This window comes from Gallinula chloropus (genome assembly GCF_964237585.1).
Source record: "Gallinula chloropus genome assembly, chromosome: 8".
Lineage (NCBI taxonomy): Eukaryota > Metazoa > Chordata > Aves > Gruiformes > Rallidae > Gallinula > Gallinula chloropus.
In genome coordinates, this window is record NC_140093.1 from 23,034,138 (window position 1) to 23,056,876 (window position 22,739).

The 22,739-nt window shown below is 39.9% G+C and overlaps 1 protein-coding gene across 7 annotated transcripts in view; it reads right to left on the reverse strand.

Moving 5' to 3' along the window:
- LOC311194234 (retinol-binding protein 1) overlaps positions 1–22,035 on the reverse strand; it is a 39,361-nt gene extending 17,326 nt beyond the window's left edge. For 3 of the 7 annotated variants that reach the window (XM_084267271.1, XM_084267272.1, XM_084267273.1), the window contains exons 1-5: positions 21,933–22,035; positions 17,071–17,368; positions 13,711–13,766; positions 12,243–12,379; positions 4,508–4,691 (exon numbers count right to left, since the gene is read on the reverse strand). In XM_084267271.1, coding sequence (XP_084123397.1) covers positions 4,508–4,691; positions 12,243–12,351 — 293 coding nt within the window. In that variant the 5' untranslated portion in view covers positions 12,352–12,379; positions 13,711–13,766; positions 17,071–17,368; positions 21,933–22,035. Of the gene's footprint in view, positions 1–394; positions 505–4,507; positions 4,692–12,242; positions 12,380–13,710; positions 13,827–14,698; positions 14,729–16,486; positions 16,498–17,070; positions 17,369–21,932 lie in introns of those variants that run through there. The other 4 variants (XM_084267267.1, XM_084267268.1, XM_084267269.1 and 1 more) reach the window with 4 other exon arrangements.
- Positions 22,036–22,739: the final 704 nt, after the last annotated feature.

Genomic DNA, 22,739 nt, shown 5'->3' on the forward strand with positions numbered 1-22,739 from the left:
CAAGGGCAGCCTTGGCTGAAGTGACCATGAAATTCTGGTGTTCAAGATCCTTACAGCAGCAAGGAGGGTGCACATCAAGTTCATTTCACTGGAATTCATTCATATATTCTGTGCTTTGCAAAACCAGCAGGGCCACAATGTATGTCTTTGACATAGCTAAAGAGATGCTTAGAAAGCCAAGAATTAATACAACTCCAAAATAAGTCTCCTGTCTATGTGGGAGTTACTACAAAATAACTGCACCAGCAGACATGCTGGCATTTGGCATTTTTGTCAAGCAGCTTCAACCCTCAAAGCTTATCAGCTACTATGTTTGACTTTTTCACCAATTAGTCTGGTAAAGCTGTATTGTTTTTACGGGTAAACAGAGTTATGTTTACAGCTATGGACCAACCTGAGTGCTGGTAAGAAATGGAATCCTCTGCGGATCTTTCTATGGGCTGTTTGTTTTTCATGAATTCCTTCTTGGACTGGAGCGATCTGAGTGATTCGTTGTAATGGTGCCTGAATTCAAAATAAAGGCTTCTGTGTGAGGTAATCCTCTCAGAGATGCACAAAGCGATTACCTGGCACTTTCAGATTCAAGAACACAGCCTGCTTTTATGTGTTTTGGATTTGAATACAATTTGTTAAGAATTCAGCATATTCATTCTGCCATGAGATTAGTATCAATGCAGTTGTTAGTTTGCTGAATTCATAAGAAATCTGTCTAGCAGGGTTCTGGTTTCAATCCCTTTTTGAAATTCTACCATTACGGCAATTTGGGTAGCAACACTGCATTTAAAACATTGTGCAGTTTTTTTGCCTGAGAAAGGATTAAATTACACTCAAATCACTGCATTTAATTTCTTGATTCCTGTGATGTGTAGTTAATGTGATGATGTTTCTATAAGGTGTGCTCTGAACTTTTCAGGAGCAGACATTCTTGTTTTCTCTCATCCTCTTCTCCACAAAAACATGTTCCCTGAGTTTTCACCCTGTGGTTTTCCCTTTCATATTAATTAAAAGAATCAGAACCCTGAGAAATTAAAAATAATTCTTGTAAGATTTTTTGACATCTGCTGTTCTTCTAATTTTACTGAGTTCAGCTCCATGAAGGCAGGAAAGGAGCCTTTTTTCAGTTTTTTCCAGGTTTCTATTACTTTAATCTTTTTTTCCTCCTAATCACTAGTGCCCTGCTGTAATATTAGTACTGTTACCTCATGGGAGTCACCGCTTCTTTGATCATGAGGGCATGTGCCAGTCTTAGATCCAAACACCTAAACTTCCTTCCTTCCAAATCAGCATGGCCTTGCCTGTTCAGAACAGTCCCTGCCTCGCAGCATCCTGAGCCATGTGTAGGCATTGCTCGTATCGGCATGAGCCAAAATCGTTTCAGGAAACAAGGTCACAGTTAAACAGGACAGGTAAACACAGACTCCAGCCAGTTTCCCATCTCTGACATCAGGTCTTATATATAACAGTATGAAAGCAAAAGTCTGAATTCAGCATGTGTACAAAGCCACAGATAACCCTTTGGATGTCTGGCCTAGGGAATAGGTTTATAGTTTTGTGATTTCAATGTACCCGCTTCAAATCACACCAATACTTTTAGCCAGAGGAGTAAGTTGCAAAGGTGTCATGAACATACACCTCACCAGGCTGCAAAACTTTCTCTTTTGATGCTCAGCGTTGGCTAAAGAAACTGCCGAGGCAAGAGGTGGGGGATGTATGTCAGCAGAGAGCAGGGAGCTGTAGCTTGGCCTGTGCCTTCCTACAGCTCTGGGTTTAATCCTGCCATGGTGTAAACAGGCTGATGCTATGTATAGCCAAGCACACTCACTTTATATCATGGGCTGACATTCTTGGGCCATGATTCAAAGGTAAGAATGCTTGGCAAAGAGCTCACTGCAGGACTGACGTTACAAGTACTGCAAAATCTGAGCTGCAGAAATGCCTGTTCAGCAGGTGTTTTCAGTGCTGGGGCAAGGAGGTTGATGTTATTTTAAAGAGACACCAAAAAGGACAAAGCAATCTGTCAGTTTATCAAGCGTTTTCTAAACTGTGTATGAAGCTTGGAAAAAACTATATAATGAAACCACAAACACAGTTCAGCAGAAGTTGTGTAAGACAGATCTCTGCCAATTCTAAATTAATTCACAGTGTATCTGCACCGCAATCAAATCTACATTACAAGAGGAATGAATGTAGCTCTTTGGTTACTGACAATATGGTTTTCCTGTCTAGGAATAATAATCAGGGACAGCAGCTAAGCGGCAAATAGCTCTCCGGTTCCCTTCTCCTCTCTAAAAAAAGCCTTGGGATACTCTTCAAAATTTCTATACTCATTGTAATAGGCAATAATAGCACCACCACAAGTGGGAGGGATATGAGATCTACTGCTTAAAATCCTTTTATGTCATAACTATTTGGGAGCCTCTGCAGAATCCAGAGATTTTGATGAAATATGATGATTTCATTGCACTCAGGTGGAACAAGTATACTAGGAAAAGGCCATTCATGTGTCTCAGGACACAATGTTCCACTGCAGTTAAGTGCACAATTCAAAATACTGATAGGAAGAGACATTTAGGTACAATGATTTTTGCCTTTGCCTTGCAATAGGAAAACCTCTTTGTATTGGTGCTGAACGTTCGTACCTTAGGGGACTTACAGTGAATGCAGCCTTTGGTTCTGGGATTCTTTGACTGGGAAAGAAGCCATAGATTAACCTTCAACACTTACAGAAGAGGCACAACCACCACCACAATAAACCACTGCCTACTTATCCTTGGTAAGGATCTAGCCCTAAAGCTAACCTCTTTTTTAAAAATTCACCTGTGACCATTAAAATGCCTTAGCAGCTATTAAAGACCATTCATCAGGATGCTGCTTCCCCATTCAAGGGACAGGGTTCAGCATTAGAATACTGCACTGGTTCAGCTCATTAACATAGGTCATCATGGAGAAGGTGCTTTGTGCTCACTTCCCTCCTTAACAGGCAGCCACGTTAACATTTTGTGAATTTATTTATAAAACTAGAGGTTCAATTTCTAGACAGACAGAAAGTCTGGCTGTTCACAGCAAATTGAAACCATTTTCCCTGAGTAGAAAAATATACATAGAGGTTTTATTTACTGTACCTCTTATGCTAAAGGACTCTGAAGGGGACTTAAATTTATAATCCCAATCTTGCAAGTGGTACTCACTGCACGTGGAGCTGTGCAAGATCAAAGCCTTTGTAAGTAGAAGCACCTGATTTCTAACATTTTTCTGGAGGAAAAGAGTTTTTCAAAACTGAAGTTTAGGAGAAAAATCCTATACCCAACCAATACTGCAGGACAGGCTTTTTGGTGATTTCTCACACTTGAATATACAATTGTGATTAGAGAAAATAGCAGAGAAATTTTCTTCAAAGACAGAGTAACATTGCCTAATTTTTGCCTAGTTTTATTCCTGCCCTGATCCTATTTTGCTGGCTGGGTGGAAGGGGAAATAGAAGCAAATAGATGCCTATGGTCACACAGCAAAGCAGATAAAAACAGAACTAAAAGAATCTTTGAATTTCTTTAGGTATGTAGGATACTCTTATGCATGCTTTTGTAAAGTAACAGGTCTGGTTTTTAATTGCTTTCACATAGAGCCATAAGAGCTTTCTGGGCAGTTGTTGGAAGGTCCATTTTGGAGTCTTAAGCTATACAAATAACTGTTTCCACTTAGAAAGTTACCTACAATATGTGGATAGAAATTAAGAATCATTGATAGTTCTTACACCACACTTGCGTTCTTGAAAGACATCCATGAAATCTTTCACTTTAACAATATCTTTTGACGTCTGTGGCATCTCTTTCCAAAAAGTGGCTCCACAAAAGTTTGTTTTCATACCTTGCCCCATATATGCTTTAATTACCATATCAGAACAAAGTCTGTTTCAAGGTCTTTACATCAAGTTAACAGGTTTTGGACAAATTAATTTTTCCTTCCAGCTCAAAACCACAGCAAAACTCAGTGATTTTGAAGAAAAACATCAGCAATTATGTGCTTGACTTTAACTCTCCATTAGAGTTAATAAGAAAACTTTTCAAGGATGTGTTAACAGATAAACCTGCAGGCATAATAAAGCCAACATAGCTAATTTGGAATAGGGATGCTCCTGAAGAACAGGTTTGTTTGTAAATTCTCTTACTTTCTGATTAAGATGTATGACCTGCCTAGAGTCTTAAAAACAAGAGAAATAACATGAGAGCCAAGAAAGTTTCTGCAGCAGTCTTTCAGTGACTACAGTATTGCAAGACCCCTTGGCAGAGGCTTTGCACATGCTTCCAACTACTTAAATGGCCCAAGTGCAGTACTGTGGAGTACTACAGTAGAGATAATACTTTATCTCATAGCAGATGATGCCACAAACAGCCAGGTTCTGCTTTGCTTTGGTGCTTTACAGCAGTGAGTTCTGTGCACTGACTCGGTAGCTTGGCAGATTCTTGGCTATCTGTAATTTACAGAGAAAGGAAAAAAAATATATAATTACCTTAATACTTTTACTGTCTCTGTCCAGGTCTTCTGCTCACTCTCCCATGGATCAACTCGAATCCAGTCAGATGTCTCCAGTGCTAGTTTAGCCATTGCTATCCGGTGCCTTGCTGAAACCAAGCCTTTTTTCCCATAGTCATCATTAACAGGAGACATTATGCCTTCAATCACCTCATACCTTCCTTTTGGGGGAAAAAAAAAAAAAAAATTCTTCACAGAATCTTGAAAATTTATTGTGGGGCGTTGGGAGCTCATCTAGTCCAACCTCTTCAAACCCTGCTTAACTTCAGTTGTAGGTGGCTATGAGCAACGTGATCTAGGCACTACTTTTAATAGATTAAGAGCAATTAAAAAAATTAAAAAGCAGCCTCCTTGTTCCTCTGTGAACTGCTCACAATCAGTATCAATATTTTTATCCTATTAGATGATTCAAAATGGGATGGATGAAGCCATAATTTTCAAGCAAGTAGAGATGTTTCTAATTTATGATGCAAACTAGCAGCATTGCTAGATAAAATGAAGTTTTATATTCCAGTAAGTACAGTTTTTATATAACCAGAGCAGTGGATGACTTAACTGACCACTGCTTTGTTCTTAAGCATCTCATGCTTGTTATTTATCAAAATCATTGCACCTTTTCATTGTGTTAAAGCAAGAATTATAGCATATTACTGCAACTGTGATTAATGTGATTCAAACAAATGAGAAGACTCAAGAACAAAGATGAGGCTAATGGAGTCTAAAATGAGACTTAGAGCACTGTGGTCTAAACATCAGCTTAGAAGCCATTAAAGGCCCTTTCTATCTGGCTAATCAAGTTAATAAAAGTTGGAAATACGCCTAAATTTGTTCTACTCCTGTAACATAATGTAATTATTAACACAAAAAGCTCTTTTTGTTAGACTGCAGTCCTGGACTTAAATCAGTAGACAAAAATGTAGCTCTCATTTTTATAAATCAACAGGGAAATAAAGCACTAATGGGAGATGCACCCAGAAATGAAGAGGACAGAAAGGGTGTTTCAAATAAACAGAAATGAAACAAAATTATTTCTAATGTCACACATGCATTTTCAATAACTATGATAAATGTGATACTGAAGGTGAAAAAAATAATCCTCTTCCTTTCTTCTAATTAAATTGTTTCAACACAGAAACTTAAATATGGCAAGTTCCCATTGTTGCTTTGTAATGAAAATTATACTCCTCATAATTTCTGATACTGGCACATTAAAATTTAATATTCTAAAATGGTAATTTAGTAACTTCACATTTATTTTGATATAATAGGGTAAATTTTTTGAACAAAACAGGTTTGGTTTATAAAATATCATTAAGATTCAAAGAGATATACAGGCCCATTAAAATGTCAGTCCAGACTACCCTGTTTTAAAACATTTTATTATAGGCAATATGGTCAATAGAGCAAGACACACTTTTCCAGAAACATGCAGCGATGTGTATATAATTAAATCCATCTCCTGATCTAAAACTGGAAATAATTTCACTTGACTTATGAACAATTATTCTCTGGTACTTAGAAATGTTTGAATGACATTCCAGTTTGAATTCATTAATACGTTACCCTTATTAAAAGGTTTTTATTACACAAAAAAATTATTTTCTACATTTCAGTTGTTTTCTTTTCAGTTTCTACAGATAAAAATGGTTCCCTTAAATTTTAAATTAATATATTAACTGCAAAATTTAAAATTGTGTGAGATCATGCTAGCCAAGTATGAGTGCAACTCTGCCATATCCTTGTACCTTGTAAAGATTTCAGTCTCTAGTCTGACCTAGAACTCCATAAATTGGATGAGATCTGAGCTTGTGATGCCACATCAGCTTGTTCCAAAGCACATATGAAACCAACTGGAAGAGAAAACCCAAGGCTGCCAAGACTTAACGTACCAAAAGTCAAATACAATAACTGTTTGAGATGATTCATAGCAACTGAGTAACCCAGCACTATGCAAACATGATGCACATGAAACCCTTCCACCTAAAATTACAAGCTTTAGCACTTCGAAATAAAATAAAAGCCCTGTACTCTGGCAGGGCTGTTAAAGATTAATTTCTTCTAGTAGCAAGTGTGGGATTTACTATTACAAGCAATACAAAAAGTAAATAACCAAATAAAAGAAACACTTCCATGCATTTAACTCTCGCCCAATACTCATCTTCCTTTCAACTGTGATACAACATATTGCAAAACATAAAATGCCTAAAATTTGCTATCACAAGTGGAGAAAAGGTTACATGAAAGTAAATTTTAATTTCCAATCGCTGGCACAATTTCTTTGATGAATATGGTTCATTAATCGGATTATTTATTTTTTCTTTTATCAGTCGTCTATGTGTGGCCACACATCTATTGGAAGCACAAGATAAAATTCTGTATTGAAATAATAGTAATGGTTTCCCTTGAACTCTCAAGAAATCAACAGTTACCGTGCCAGAATTCTCAGCCTACTAAGGCTAGGAAAAAACAAGGCTTTTTCATCATGACTTTTAAAACAAAATATTAAATATATTAATTGATTACAAGTAACTGAGATGCAGGGAGGGATCTGGAACATCTTTGTTCAGATGCTACACAGGATGGAAAACAAAAACAAACCCACTGCATAATACCTAATACAATATTCCCAAACATCTGAGTTCAGAATGATTTACAGACTAAATATCAAAAGGATACCATCCTATGCTTACCTTCCCATGACATGTATGTACAGATTGCCAAGCATGAAAAAGGAAAAGAAAAAAGACAAGATTTTTTAACTTCATGTTCAGTCATGTTCTGAGAGGGGGGGAATTCAACAGAGGGAAAATCAAAGGGGTAAACAATTCAGCAGTCATGGCATTGAAGGTCAACACAAACGACAAATACAGGAGAGCAGTAATGGATAATCTTTTAGGCTACGTCTCCATAGGATGGATGACTTTACCTTCACCACTTCAGAGTGCTTGAAAGATGCATTCACTGAATTAGATGAGGTGTGCAAAAATTGTAGTGACAGATGCCATATGAGTACCTAGACAAACATAAATCTTATCCACCTGATTGAGTGAACTACAGGGCCTAAAGATGCAGATTTACCCCTGCACTCAGCCAGCCACCAAAATACACTTAGACTTCTGGAAGTCTCTTCCAACAGCCAAGTAACTGAGCATGCACAATGATCAGTCCTCAAATAAATGTTGAATGATGTCCGCACATCTCATCTTTAATATAGAGTTTGGACAAAAAGAAGGAAAGGTGGTATCTTGACAGCTATGACAAGGAGGATTTCCTCCAGAAAGGAAGGATAAAACCACTGTCTTGAGAGTAACAATATGAATAATAAATTATCATAGCTCTACTCACAGGACACCTGAAATGCTCTCATCCAAGCTGACTTTTGCCATGTAACATGACTGGAAAACAACAGTTCTCTTCAGAGATGCTACAGAACAGATGACCAGGATTTCAAAGTCAAATACAAGGCATAACCAAAATACCACTGCAAGCAGGGGATGCCCACCCCTTATTCTGCTGGATTTTGGAGTAAGACAACAAAACCCATGGAACACAGATGCCTACACTTCTTCCATTTAGAAAATAATTCCTTAAATTCAGAAAAAGGTTAGGACCTGAAGTGTATGCAACAATAGCAGTATTCAGAAAACTGAGTTTTCAGAAGTGTTTCTATAGGGATGTGGCATGTCTTGAGATGCTTTAAGAATTATGCTTGTGTTGCTTTGATTTGCACCTCTGCAAAGTACACGCTATAGCTTTAATTCTTTCTGAATACTAAGCCACACATGCATCCCTCTTCATGTGCCTTTCAAGGGTAGAGCCTAAAACAATCAAGTACTGCTCTAAGCAAACACTGCTGCAAAGCTTGTAATGAAAAAAAAAAATCAAAGACTTGTCTCCTTTTCATTTTTTGAGTTCAGTTAATTTTTACTGTCTGTTTGTTGTGTATGTAGTAACTACTGCTTATCTGATCCTATTCCACTCGTGTCTGTATTACTATCTAGACTATAAAAACAGTAGGATCAAACAGGGTTTTTTCTGTTGTTTTCAAATTCCAACTACCAGAATTGCTGCAGGAAAACACGCCTGCATTTATGCTGACCTGCTACTGTTACAACCTGTGTCTGTCCCTTTCTTGAAAATATTGGCTGTTTTAATCAGATGCAGCCCTTGAACAACATAAATTTCCAAGTTCCCAAGGCTGGTTAGTGACTAATTTGAACTTCTTAGCTCTGCTTCTCAGTGCTGCATCTGACACAACCCATTGATTGTGTCAAGTTGTCCCCAAGTTTTCACAAGCTAGTAACTCATTTTTCTTCACCTCTTCCTTGCATCTGTCTTGTCATAGATAGAAACATCCTGTTTTTCATACCACCCTCCTTTACCCTCTACCCCTTCTATTCTTATCTGGAAACGTGGTGATGCAAGTATCCTTCACTGGCAATACTTGGGAAACAAGGTTTCAAACATCTTACATGGATTGATTCTAGAACTATTTCTTTGGACTTTATAGTCAAATGAGAAAACCAATCAAAAAGAAATAAAAGCATTAGGTATTAACAGACTGCAAAGGCATTTGCCACAGTCAGTGCAAGTTGCAAGAAACAATTTTAAAACAGGGGGTTGAATGTGAGAAAATTCTATCTGTGTGTGAGGATGTGTGTCATGGTTTAACCCCAGCCAGCAGCTAAGCACCACAAAGCTGTTCACTCACCCCATGGCAGGATGGGGAGATAACCAGAAGGGTAAAAGTCAGAAGACCCGTGGGTTGAGATAAAGATGTTATAAGAGGTAAAGCAAAAGATAGACATGTAAGCAAAGCAAACCCAGGAATTCATTCCCTGTATCCCATGGGCAGGCAGGTGTTCAGCCATCCCCAGGAAAGCAGGGCTTCATCACATGTAGCCATGACTTAAGAAGACAAATGCCATCTCTCCAAACATCCCACCCTTCCTCCTTCTTCCCCCAGCTTTACCTACCGATCATGATGTCATATGATATGGAACATCTCTTTGGTCAGTTTCAAGTCAGCTGTGCCAGCTGTGTCCTCTCCCAACTCCTTGTGCACCCCCATGTACTCACTGGTGGGTGCTGTGAGGAGCAGAAAAGGCCTTGGCTCTCTGTAAGCCCTGCTCAGCAGTAACAAAGACATCCCTGTGTTATCAAGGCTGTTTCCAGAACAAATCCAAAATGCAGCCCCATTCCAGCTGCTGTGAAGGAAACGAACTCTAACCCAGCCAAAAACAGCACAAGGTGTAAAAACTTTAATTCACAAGAGCGGAGATGAAATTTAAATAGAGATAATGATTATAATTATTCAGTCACACATAGCTACATCTGACGTATTTAAGAGGTGGCACAACAAGAACTGTCGACTGATACTAACAGAAAAAGGATGACTTGACATGTGGCAATGAAACTATGGACACAGCTTAAACTATCAGAAACTCAATAAAATTGCCTACTTAAGTTAAGGAAGTATGAAAAATAAGGTGAGACAGCATCTGAAATGGAAGTGATGTGCAAAAAGCTGGCACACAGAATTACTGGAAGTGTCAGTCAGGATGCACATCGGGCATAGTCATGTCATTCATAACAGTAAAGCCTGACTGTGAAGTCAGCTCCAGCCAAGCGATTGCATAACTTGTTGTTTCTGCTCAATTTGTGATCGAGCAGAAGCACACAAGTATCACCAGAAGTCAGGCATCCTCACAGCCTGGGAAGCATCGTCCCTCATGCTAGTTAACTCTTCACGAACGCTAGTTACTTCTTCAGTCATTCAGAGTGTATGTGAGCTTGGAAGTGCCTTGTTCTCACTGAGAAGGGGATGGTTGTGAATATGGCAGACCATGAGCTCACTTCAAACAAGCTTTGTCCTCCATCCCCACTATCAGCTCCCGGTCTGCAACCAGTACTTCTTCTAAGTAAATAAGCTCCAATTTCTCCTCTCCTTCCCTGGGTAACTGCAAAAGTGGAAACAGGACTAAAACCAGGAGTGAGCAATTCATTTCCTGGATGGGAATAGCTCTCTCATGGAACAGGCATCCAGAATTGGTCATTTTTATATCATGTTGCCAACCCCTTCTGTTTGAGAAACTGCCTTCACTGTAGTGAGAAAGACCATACACCAGATTTCTGTATCCCTACATGTAAACGCATACGCCTACAGTTACTTCAAATAACGCTACCTCTACTCAGGATGGGTAAAGCTTCCACAAGCTAACTAAGGATTCTTTGCAGACACCCTGGGTTAGATTCAGAAAGTGTAATGATAACACTGTAGGCAATCCAGACTCAAAGTTAGTCCCCTTCTTTAAGGTATGAACTACTTATACTACTAAGACTCAACGCATTAAACTAGTAAGTCAAAAGGCGAGTCACATGCTATCCAGAGCTTTCATTTCAGCCTTTCAAAATATCATTTTTAATATGATTTTCGTGAGACTTATTTAAGTAAACTGCTCAGAGTAAGGAGCAGAGTCTTGTTACACAGACCCTGGAGCAGATTGGAGAATGAATTGTGATTCAGACAGAACCACAATTCATTTCTCAATTCAGTCCTTCTTTCAAGGTAAAGAAGTAAGTTACTGGACAATAACTTTTACTGACGTAAACAGCATTACCAATTGCTTTCACATTATCTTTTTACTCCTTCCACGCCTGGGCAACAGAAACAGTTATTAAATTTGCAGTGAAAAAGGCAATTCTAACCCCTTTTTAACCCTTTATTTGTTGTCTTGTGTGAGTAACAAAACTATTTTACAGTTACAGGACTATTGAGCCTTCTGGGAGCAGCCTTCAGAGTCCCCTGTGTAATTCCTCCTCACAAAAACTGAAGTGCTCTCACAGTGTATGGCAAGTGTGTAGTTACTGCTTTTACTGCACAATGTTATCAGTGGTTACCAGGTTCTCGCCCCCTCCCCTCAACTTGACAGCCAAATTCCTTTCACTACTGTTTTCTGTTCAGGTTCCTACTGAACCATCTCCCTAGAAACTTCTCTGTGATACCCTTCCAACCCCTCCAGCAACAGAGGTGTGTATTTTAGCGGCCAGATGGGAAAAAAAATTAGTGCCTGGGTAACTAAGTAGCTGATGAAGCTCAGAGTTCAGTGCTTCTCAGCAGCTTTCCTGATTCTTGCTGAAGTTCCTGATGTCACCTACCTTGCTCCTTTGTAGCCAAAGCTTTCTAGCCTGCTGACTTGTGGCTTTTCTGATCTCCTTTACAAAGAAATTATTCTGCTAGGGGAGATAACTTCTACTGCATAGTGAAGATGGGTGACAAATAATTGTGTCATTTTTTCTCCAGTTTCACCTGACTGTCAAAGCTGCTAACCCTAACACTTCTTCATATTACAACACAACGTAATACAAAGCATGAAATTTAAACAGAAATGTTTCTTCTTGGTTTCAAATTTGTTAAGCATACTCTTTCACAATGCTTGGCCTGCTCCATGAATATGCTCTTAAAATCCATGATAAAACTTCCACTTTATTTGCATTATGATTCTTGTTTATGTGCTGAGTCAAGGGAAGAGGCAATGCTGCATGTTCTATAATCAATATGCCATGAAAGCCTCATATTCGATGATCAATAAGGAATATTAAAACTAAGCCAGCTGTAAACTGACAGCTTATCTATAGCAAGTGTTAAAAATCTCTGTTGCATGTCACAGCAAAGCATCATGTCTGCGTGTCCCTACCACCACCTTACTGACCTGTTTGGTGCAGGTGATCTCTAGCCAGCTCAAACAAACGCATATGCATGTTTGTGATGGGGTTAAAGGAGCCACAAGCTAGAAGAATGACAGGTATCCTGATCTTCATTCTGACATCAAAACATTAAAACTCCACCCTAAAGAAAAAAACAAAAAGACAAGCTTGACAAAGAGCAGCCTGAGAGCAGTCTGCTCACTCTTCCTCTGACAGAGCTGTTTCCAGAGCTGTGTTTTCCTGCAACACTGCTAAAGTATCAGAAGATCTGTCTTCTGTATCATCATAGCATATAGGAAGGATTAGCTCAGAAATGCACACATTCTTTGATGTTAATTAGAACAACACCAACAAATTCTGTTTCCCCACATACAGAGATGGCTAGAAATCATTCCTAGAAATTCATATTGTCACAGTATTAAAAATTGTCAGATTTTTTACATGCTTTTTATTTTTAATCTGCTTTTGTCAGAAAACAAGGTTTTGTTCTGTCTTTCTGCCAACCAACTATTAATAACTTTGGAAGCTGTAGGTCTGCTACAAAAGCAGATTATTATTATTATTTTTTAATTAAATAAATAAGGTGAATGGGTGGGGAGCAATGCTGTTAGGAGCTTTGCAGGTGCATTTACAAACAATCCTTATATAATTTAGTTAAAATCTCAGTCTTCTCAATATAAACATGGTGGGAATCAGTTTGTTAGTGACTGTACTTGAAGCTACTTTTTACAATTCCTCTTTTTCCAACTGATCCAGAATATATCCAGCATGATAAAAACAGCTGTGGCTTCCATACGTATCTGTTGAATCCAACATTTAGATGAGGATCTCTTCTTTTCCTAGGATTTCAAGTCTCTACAATACACACACAATTAATTCTCTTCCCTTCCTCTGGCTTCCAGCCCACTCCATCAAGTGTAAATGCCTTCCTGCAGAAGACACTTGCATCCCAAAATTCAGAAGCCAGCCTTGGCTTAACAGACCAAATCTGGTACAGATTGTGTGGTCTGTTTAACAGAACCCTATTCTCCATCTGCAGTGTTCCAAAGCGCTGTAGCTCAGAGCCTGCTTCTCACTGTTCCAAGTCCTTATACTACCTGATTTCCCCCCCTTTCTTCCTTGGTCAACATCCAGCCCTGCAAACAGGCTTACACAATCTTATATATTAACTTAAAATCGACAACACAGTGATATAACTTTACCCAATTGCCAAGCAGTATCAGTCAGCCCCTCACTCCAACAAATACATGTTCTAGGGGGAAAACACATACCCGTTACCCATTCCTCCCCATTACACATATCAATAGCAGTTCTATCTATTACATCTGCTAGTTGATGGCTCTGATACCCTCTGTTCTGTCCTGATGAAGTACAGTTTACATTTTCTTTGCCATCTTAACATTTATTAATGCAATAATTTATTTATTTACTTTAACAGAAGCTTTTCATTCTGTAGACTTCTCTATTTCTCACCTGAAGCAGATGTACTGGATGGTTTGATTGCAGCTTTTACTCATACTTTGGAGACTCTAGGGAAACACATCAACGTGTAGTTCTTAATGATAACCAGATGGTACTGCTAAAGGAAACTCCAAACCCAACCCAAACCACCACCAACAAAAAAGACAAAAAGAAAACAATGAAATCAAGAACATACTAATAGTAAATGTAGTAAAGAGGCTTTTCAAAAGATGTTTTTATACATATATGCACCCTCTTACCTTATATATATATAATACATATGTAAATAAAAATCAAACTAACAACATTTTTATTCCTAGCACCCCCTATATAATCTAACCTAAACTTATTTACCAGGTATAGTTGAATTGTACCTGCCTACCCAATGCGTATTCCAATAATGGTGCCCCAGAAAACCTAAAAGTGTTTCCTCCTATTGCTGCTCCCAAGTCTAGCTAAAATAAGTACTTCTGAAGAAGTTGTGCACGGACAATTTAACTGTTAATCCAGTGTTGTTGCAAGGCTGTGAAAAGAAATTCCAATACTGGTATCACCCCTATTTTAATAAAGATACTATATGCATTACAAGGAAAAATGCATTGTTGCACACATGCAATTTTAGGACCTTTCCTGCCCTACCCAACTGTGTACCTTCCCAGTATATTTCAACATTGATTAAGCACAGGCTGCAGAGAAGGAATGCAACCAAAACTTCCACCACCAGGCGCTTTGTTTCACATAGTTCTTGCAGTTACTGAGTTTACCCAGTGGTACTGTTAACAAATAATTTCTGCTAGAAAAAAGAAAACCAATCTTTTTTTTGTTTGTTTAAAGTCTCTCTCTCTTGTTAGCACTAATCAGTCATTTTTAGATGTTGCTGCTAAAAGAAACAGCCCCCCATATTCAAGCCATTCTGTGATTCTATGATTTACTGCAACTGCCAAACTTATCCAAGAAGCAGAAATAGTAAATTGTGTGGTAACGATGTGGTATTGATTACCTGGCAAACCAGTTCCAAATCCTCAGTTTCCTGAGAGAAGGGGCAGAACATAATTCAAAAGTTACATTTGTACTAATGCTCTCCTTCCCACCCCCATAACTACTCTATCTCTGAACCACCTTCATATGATAGAAGCGATGCTCTGCATCAGAACCGTGTCCATGTGTGCATCTCAAAGCGTCGAACCAAAGTCAAAGCCCCTGAAATCCCACTAGAAAATAAACCCCTCGGTATTTCAGAATTCTAAAGAAAATACTTAGAGCATGTTAGTGAAAAAACTTTGTTAAAGCAAGAGACACGGATGTTAACTGAGCTTTGTAAGAATTTTTTGATTGACGTGATGAGTATTCTAATAATTTGCAAGACTGTACCTTCCACTTTTAACAAGTTTAAAAGTTTAAAAACAGAAATCTTGGGAATAAATCAGTTAACATCACTATTATTGAGCAGCATTACTAAGATTTGTTTATTTCAAAAGTATAATAATTGCCTTAATTCTAGAAACATAATTATGGTTTTGAAAAGAAACTACATTTGATTTTTGCATGAAGTCAGTAAGCTCTGTAAATATATCTCTTGTTAGTTCAGCTTTCCTTCTGACATGACACACAGTGCCTTTTGATGTACTTCCAATCAGTAAAAGATAACACATCTTTTGTCATCTTTCTGTCTTCAAAATTCATAAATAATGGAAGCAAGAGAAAGCACAGCTCTGACCACAGACTTGTGAAGTCTTGCTGCTTTGGAACATTATAGGTATTGTTTCTAATGATGAAAGAGATGACTTGATAAGGTTTGAAGGAGACAAGTTACAGTATGTTCCCATTTCATGCAAGAACTGTGCATGGCTCCTTCTTGTGAGCACTTCTGAGTCTGTGTGCTCTGCCCTGGGCACACATACCAACAGCCTTGGCCAAGCAGGCGTCTTCTTATAAATGCCTTTCATTACCTTTCTTGTGGCTGTCTGCAGTTTAGAAAGCTTTCAACATATAGCACATTATGTGGCTATACATAGGATGGCAGATACCTTCAAATGAAGAGGTCACACTTAAGCTGTATTAAAAAGGGTTTATGATGGAAAGATCATTATAATTTTCATTAGAAAATTCCTGCAAGTTCTTTTTCTGTTGTCTATACTCCTACTGTATGTCAATAATAGATGACGTTACAGATGACCACAGTTTAGTTCTGCTGAAAGTCAGTAATTAGAGCCATATCTGATTAATTACCAGAAGCACAATGGAGTGCTGAGCAGTGCAGTCTGATTCATGAGCTGTTAAATTAGTAAACTGGAGGAGAAGACACTGATACGTGCATGCTACAAGGCAGATTCAGCCTTGAGGTGAAATTTCTGCAAAGAGCAGAAACAAACTGAATCCTAGCACAGGATAACAGCGTTAACTCTTCCTGTGAGGGTGAATCTTGACTAATTTAGATGAAATTTAGATATGAACAAGTTCAAAGCTGCCCACATTCAGTCTTTTCCTGGGCTGCATCATTACCTTCAACCAGTGCATGTAGCTGTACTGAGCCAAGCTGAGTTACACCCCGTGACACTAAGGATGCTGTGATTGCAAAGTCAGAAAGTAGAAAGTACATTTTAGTAGCTGGCCCAAATCACAGCAAACCACAGCATGCAAACAGTCCTTAAAAATGTAACTGGAGATCAGATCTCCTCACGCTGTTAGTAATGGCAGTCACTGCCATAACAAAAGTTCCTCCAATCAGTAAGTTCCCAGTATGTGCTGTCACTGAAATCAATCCTCCACAAGAGTGATAAATATTTACCTATATATCCCACCTTCCACTTTAGTAATGAACACAGCATAAATATCTGGGTAAGAGACAAAATGAAAAATGCATAATCTAGGGTGATATTTTATTTGCTCATCAGAACATTCCTCACCCTGGCCAGGAAAATTTTACAAGGTGCACATATATATTTCACATAAGCCTAGTGTGACACTCTAATCCTCTAAAATAGCTTTTTCAGGGTCACATGATGGATCATATTATTGTTAAATTCCAGTGACCCACGTGCACTTCATTTCTTTGACTTTCATTGGAAAGCCAGTAACCAAGCATATGATAGGATACATGGTTTTCCATTGCATTCAGCATATCACCAGTATGAAGTTGCTGCTTCCAAACTCCATAGCAGACTTCTAGTCAGAATGCAATGCAAGTGCCATTGCAGTCTCTAAACCTGGTTCACAGAAACCCCCAAACCTAACCACCTCCAAGCTTGCTGTGGTCTTCACTAGAGCAGCACCTTACGAAAAATGGCCCAAAGCACAACAAATACTCTCTTTAGTAACACATAAGGTTCTTTTACTTAAGATAGAAGATCAGCTTAGTTTTGGGGTACTCACCATTTTATCTTCAGCTTTGTCCAGGCAGCAATTTTCCCAGCAAATAGTGATCAAAAAGCTACCCACGGGCAAGATACCTCACAGAAAACTGCAGTATGTCTGTGTCCCAAATTCCAAGTGTCTGGGTGACTAACAGAGGAAGCAACCTCAGCAGACTTGTCTCTTCCTCTTCTGCGATTAGAATCCTTCAAAACACAGCATGACACTTCATTCTTGCCACTTCTTTATTTCAGGCAGTATCAGTGGGGAAGGTCCTTTTCACAGAAGAGCCAACAAGACCTCTTCACCAGTTACATCTCTGAAATCAATTTAAACCATGATTTATGCTGTTCTGTCCTTTTAATGATTTTTCTTCCAAATAAAAATGAGTTCTCTGGTTTTAATTTCCATTCCCAACTATTTCTGCTCCATTGCTAAAAAGAAACTATGGTTGAAAGGCACTAAACAAGAAAATTCACAATAAAAAGTGTACATGGGCAAAGCATGAAAAAAACCCCAAAACTAAACAGGGGACTCATACAGTTTGAAGTACAGACTTAAAGTGAATCTCCAGCTAATAATGAACATGGTATCACCTTAAATGTTTTTAAAAAGAGAAATTTTGAGCAGAATAGTTCCTTAACACAACGTTAAAAAATGGTATTCACAACACACAAAAACCAGTGCCCGTGAATTCAAGTCAACTACAAAACGATTTCTAAGCCTGTGAGTTGTTGCAGGTTTGTAACCAGAATTAGACAGTAGGACACAAAAGTGCCCCTCCCCAGCGTCTAGAGCCAGTAAGAAGTCTGCAGAGATACTCCCATGATAGTATTCTGTAGGATATAGTTTTCTTAATATTCTTAATCTGGACCCTCATCCTACAAAATAACCATGCTGACAGGCTGCCTACTGCCTGGACAGCAATAAGGTGTTCAGCAACTGAGAAACGTGGAATTCAAACCCCACCCTTCCAGTACCTCCACAGCAAACTTGCTTACTGTTTACGTGCATATATACGTGCATTTACTAAACATTCTGAGGTTGTCAGGTTTATCTGCTGTGTTTAAGCAGCAGAAAGGTAGACAACCCACACAATAACACTCTTACGTTCTTTCCCTGTATTGGCTGGGAAAATCATGGAATGTCTCCATTTTGTAAAAAAAACATTTCATTCTAACCCAGAGAACATTCAGCAATGCTTTGATATGGAGCTCTGCAGCAGTTTCATCTGTTTACATCATCACTTGACATAGCTGATGACACTACATCAACCCAGAACTATGCACAAAAGGAGTTAAAACCTGTCCAGCTTGGCAAACTACACACATTCAGTGTTTGCTGGGTCATGCAGGACCTCAGCACACATGACACAACAGCAGCCCCCGCACGGTTTCATAGCATTCCAACAAGCTCAAGAGAATCCAACCAACTCCTGACATCTTCATGGATTCACTGCAGCATGATCTTTATAATTACTTCACCAATAATCCCCGGTGCTCTCTCAACATCTAACATTGAACTCCCTTCCTATTCCTTGTGCCCTTACCACACTAATGAATAAGCTTTTTCTTCTTCTGCAGTTGTATAAACTATTCCAAGCACCAATAGCCATCCTTTCACTTGCATGTATGAGTCAGTCATCCAGAAAGAACAATACATTGATTTCCAGAAAAAGAGGATACATGCAGAACTGCAACCTGGGGCAGCTAATTTCAAGCAAATAAACTGCTGATTTACTGAAAGCACCGACTAGTCTGTCAAAACAAAATCTTACTACAACTTCCAGAGTTCCTTTTGAAAAGCCATTCAGAGCATTTTTTCTTCTATCAATGTCTTCTGCAATTCTCTTACAATTAGCAAAATACATTTAACAGAACCTAAGGCAAATCTAGTAACAGAACAGAACTTGCATATTTAAGTGGTAGTGGTAAACAAACCATCTTCCATCACTAAAATCTTTCCTTATAAAGCTGGCTTAAAAAAAGTAGTAAACTAATGAAACTAATCTGTACTACTGCAGAACAATTAAGATGCAAAATAATCAGATGCAGCGAACACAGGGTAATGTAGGGTTTCCAGAACATCCAGAAAGACCAAACTTAAAACATCAAAATCTATCATCCCACAGCTTAATCTTCTGTTTTAAAAAAGAGGTAACTATTTGCTGCCCACTGTGTTAGGAGCAACTAACTTCTGACACAGTGTAGTTAGGAAAGAACATCTCACTGGCTTTACAGTTACATGGAAGAGATCTACTAGCAAAGTAAATAATTAAAATTAAAAACCTGACTAAGGAGGCTATCTTTTTATGCTTCGAGGTTCACCTGACCACCTCCAGGAAGCAAAAAGGAATTCTTCTGCAATATATAGAACTGTTCAGTTTGTTAAGTGCATGATAGATCATCTCATTTTCCTCTGAAACCTCCTCTATTGGTTACTGCCAGAGCCAACAAACCCAACTCAAGGATCGAGGTCAATACTGAATACAATAACAATATATAATCATAATAAAGCTGCTATTTGAAACAGTCTGTCTTCCAGCATCAATTCAGTAGAATCCCAGTGTCCCTAAGTGTAGCAGACTTGACAGTGATAAGGCTACTTGCAATTAAATTTTGAAGTCATCAAACAGAAAAGCATTACATGTATTTCTAATGTGTGAATTTGCCTAACACTGAGGGCTTTGCACAGCAGTGAGGCAGTTTAAATAAATGGCTCCTAGGCTCAAACATTCACATTATTTGTTGTCCTTATCTTTTAATTAAATGATTGATTTAGAACTTCTACTTGTTTCATCTTGTACAACCAAAGAATTCAAGGAAATGATAAAAACACGTGTGTGTCCTGCCTATTGTCCAAAATGTTTTGCTTACTCTTTAACGATCTCTCACCTGTACAGGAATTTCTATCTATCCAAAGAAAAGGGAGTGAGATCCTGAAACAACTACAGTGAAATGAGGTACCTAATTACCACAGCAATCACACTGTGACTATCACCCTAAATGTTTCTAAGTTCTTCTAATAGTTGAAATAAACATCAATAGCCATACAAAGCCAATCATACAGGGTATTGCTTTAGCACTACAGAAAGCTTGGGTGGGTCCATGTCTTGACTAACTATGAGCAGTTCTGGTCTCAGCTCAGGAAGGACAGTTCAAATGGTCAAATGAGTGGAGCTACCACTCTTCCAGAGAGGCAAAAAAATGTCAGGAACTGTTTGACTTGGCGAGGAGGGGCTTGAGGGAGACTAGAGTTGGGGTTTTCAAACTGATGAAGGTACTAGATAAACCAAATGTAAAACTTCTCCCTGAAATATTAGGTCTAGGGGGCAGTCACTGAAAGCAACCAACATTTTGCAGCAGGCAAAAGTGCACCTGTCAGAGGATGCACGTTGTATGGTGTCCCAAATGTGGCTGGTGGCAGGGGACACAAGGGGAAGCAAGTGGCCAGCTTAGTGCCCACAAATTGCACCTCTCTCTCTGTTGCTGGAGACAGGCTGTTGGGCTGGGCAGGCCATTAGTCCAGCATGGCATTCCTTACACTTTTGAGGATCTCCATTATAACTTGTAAGCATAATTCCTTAGTTTCTTCTTGTTGCTGTTAAGAACAATACACAGTGCTTGATGAACAAAGGAGTTTCTAGAGCATTTTTGACTCGTGGAATGCACTAAAACAACAATATGTGGAAAGAAATGTAGTTGTGAAACTGATTGGGGCAGCCCCCCTTCAAGAGTGCCCTGCTATGGACAGGGCAGGCAGCTGGGGGTTAGCAGCTTCACCCAGACATCTTCATTGGCAACGCCACACGCAGCAGTAGCTACTCACACATGTCACGAATTAAGACCTTAAAAATCATCACTGTGATAAAACCCGAGTTGTCTCATTATTTTAAAAGGCAGAAATTCAAATAGCTCCAACTCCCCTTTGACAGAACTGTCTCCTATTGAGTCTTCAGTGCTCACCCCCCCCAGACATCTCTGGGTTCTCTAAGGCCTTCTAGATCATCTGAACGCTAATTAGCTTATCATAGCTACACTAAATTCGAAAATTTGCATTTCCAATGTTAAAGACATTAAGCTAATTTATTGCTAGAATCGTGCAAAGTAACTAGACCTAAGTAGCTGATAATAATGCCTGAAAAATGAACTCCTTACACATATTGTATTGCTACAAAGCTTAAAGAAAACAAACATCAGGGATCATTTATAAAACCAAACAACAGCTGTTGCACAAGGGGGAAAACAACCTCTTAAACTCAAGTAGAGAGAAAGATGAATAAATTACACAGTGAAAGCCAGACGGATTAAAGGGAAAAAAAAAGGTAGCCATATATCCTCTTGTCTTTAACTCTCCCTGGCACTCCAGTAGGTGTTCTGGGGGAAAATAAAACAAAGAAAATAAGAGAAAAGCTTTAATTTGCTACTTTAACTGTATCACGTATGGTCCTGGGAGCATTTTGTCAAGCACTTGACGCGGAGAGTAGGGCAGACTGCAGTGCCCGGCGTTCCGCGGGGTGCAGGGACACGCGGCGCTGCAGCCAGACCCGACACAAACCTCAGCCCGCAGATGCCGGCCCCGCAGCCCGGGTCCGGCCCCGCACCACCTCAGGGCCGCTTCCCTCGCCTCCGGGCGCACGGCCAGCACACCGCGAAGCCCCGGCCCCGCCGGGCCCCGCCAGGCTCCGGCCCTAGCAGGGAGGCGGCGCGGAGCCGCCGGGCCATCGCCGCCGCCAGCCCGCCGCGCTCCGGGCTCCCCGCCAGCCCCGTCTGCCCGCCGAGGGACAGGGCCCGAGCGCAAGCGGCACGGCGGCTGCCCCAGAAACCCACCGGCACCCGGCCGGACCCGCCCGCAGCCGGCGGCCCCGGTTCTTCCTTCCTTACCGCGGCTGGCGGGGCGCTGGGGCTGGCCCGAGCGGGACGAGCGCGGGGAGCGGCGCAGGCGCCGCTTCCCCCTTCACCCTTCTCCCCCCGCAGCCGCTCGCCCCGGGGCTGGCTCCGCACTGCCACCTGCTCCTGCCAGCGCTGCGCCCGGGGCATCGCGATCTGCCCTTCAGCGGGCACTGCTGGGCGCTCGTGAGCGGGAGGGTCGATACACACTCCACTCCGGTGTATCGTCACCTGAAGGTGACGTCCCAAAACTTTGGGCTTCTGCTGCTTTTTCTGTTCTTAAGGGCGGGTTCTGCGGCTCCAGGGCGGTGCTTTCAGCCTGGTGAGGTCCGTTTGCAACCGAAAAGAGTGTGAGTTCTTGTGACTTTCTCAGGGGCTCGAATAACGAAGCTCAGCTTTCTCTGCTTGATGAGTAGCCTCATAACATCACCCTCTTCTCCAGCAGCTATTGAATATTGTACAGAATACAACTGTGTGTTAAATGGGTCCCAGCAAAAAGTGAACTCCAGAGAGTTTTAAGTCCTTTTCTTACTCTCTTTAATTCTTAGTCATGCAAAGTCCAGTTTCTTGAGATGTCAGAGTGGCATCAGCTTATTTTCGAATCTACCAAACCCTACTAAGTTTTATAACGTTCAAGGGAAGTAAAACTATTCCTCTTGTCTGACCTTGTGATAAAAATAAATAGGATCATGGATTGTAATTTAAGCTCTACTGTGTAAAATGCACATGCAAATGATAAAACTCCAGTGCTGCACGGAGGCCACGAGCTGTCCTTCAAATCTTTGGTTGGCCTTGCTGAAG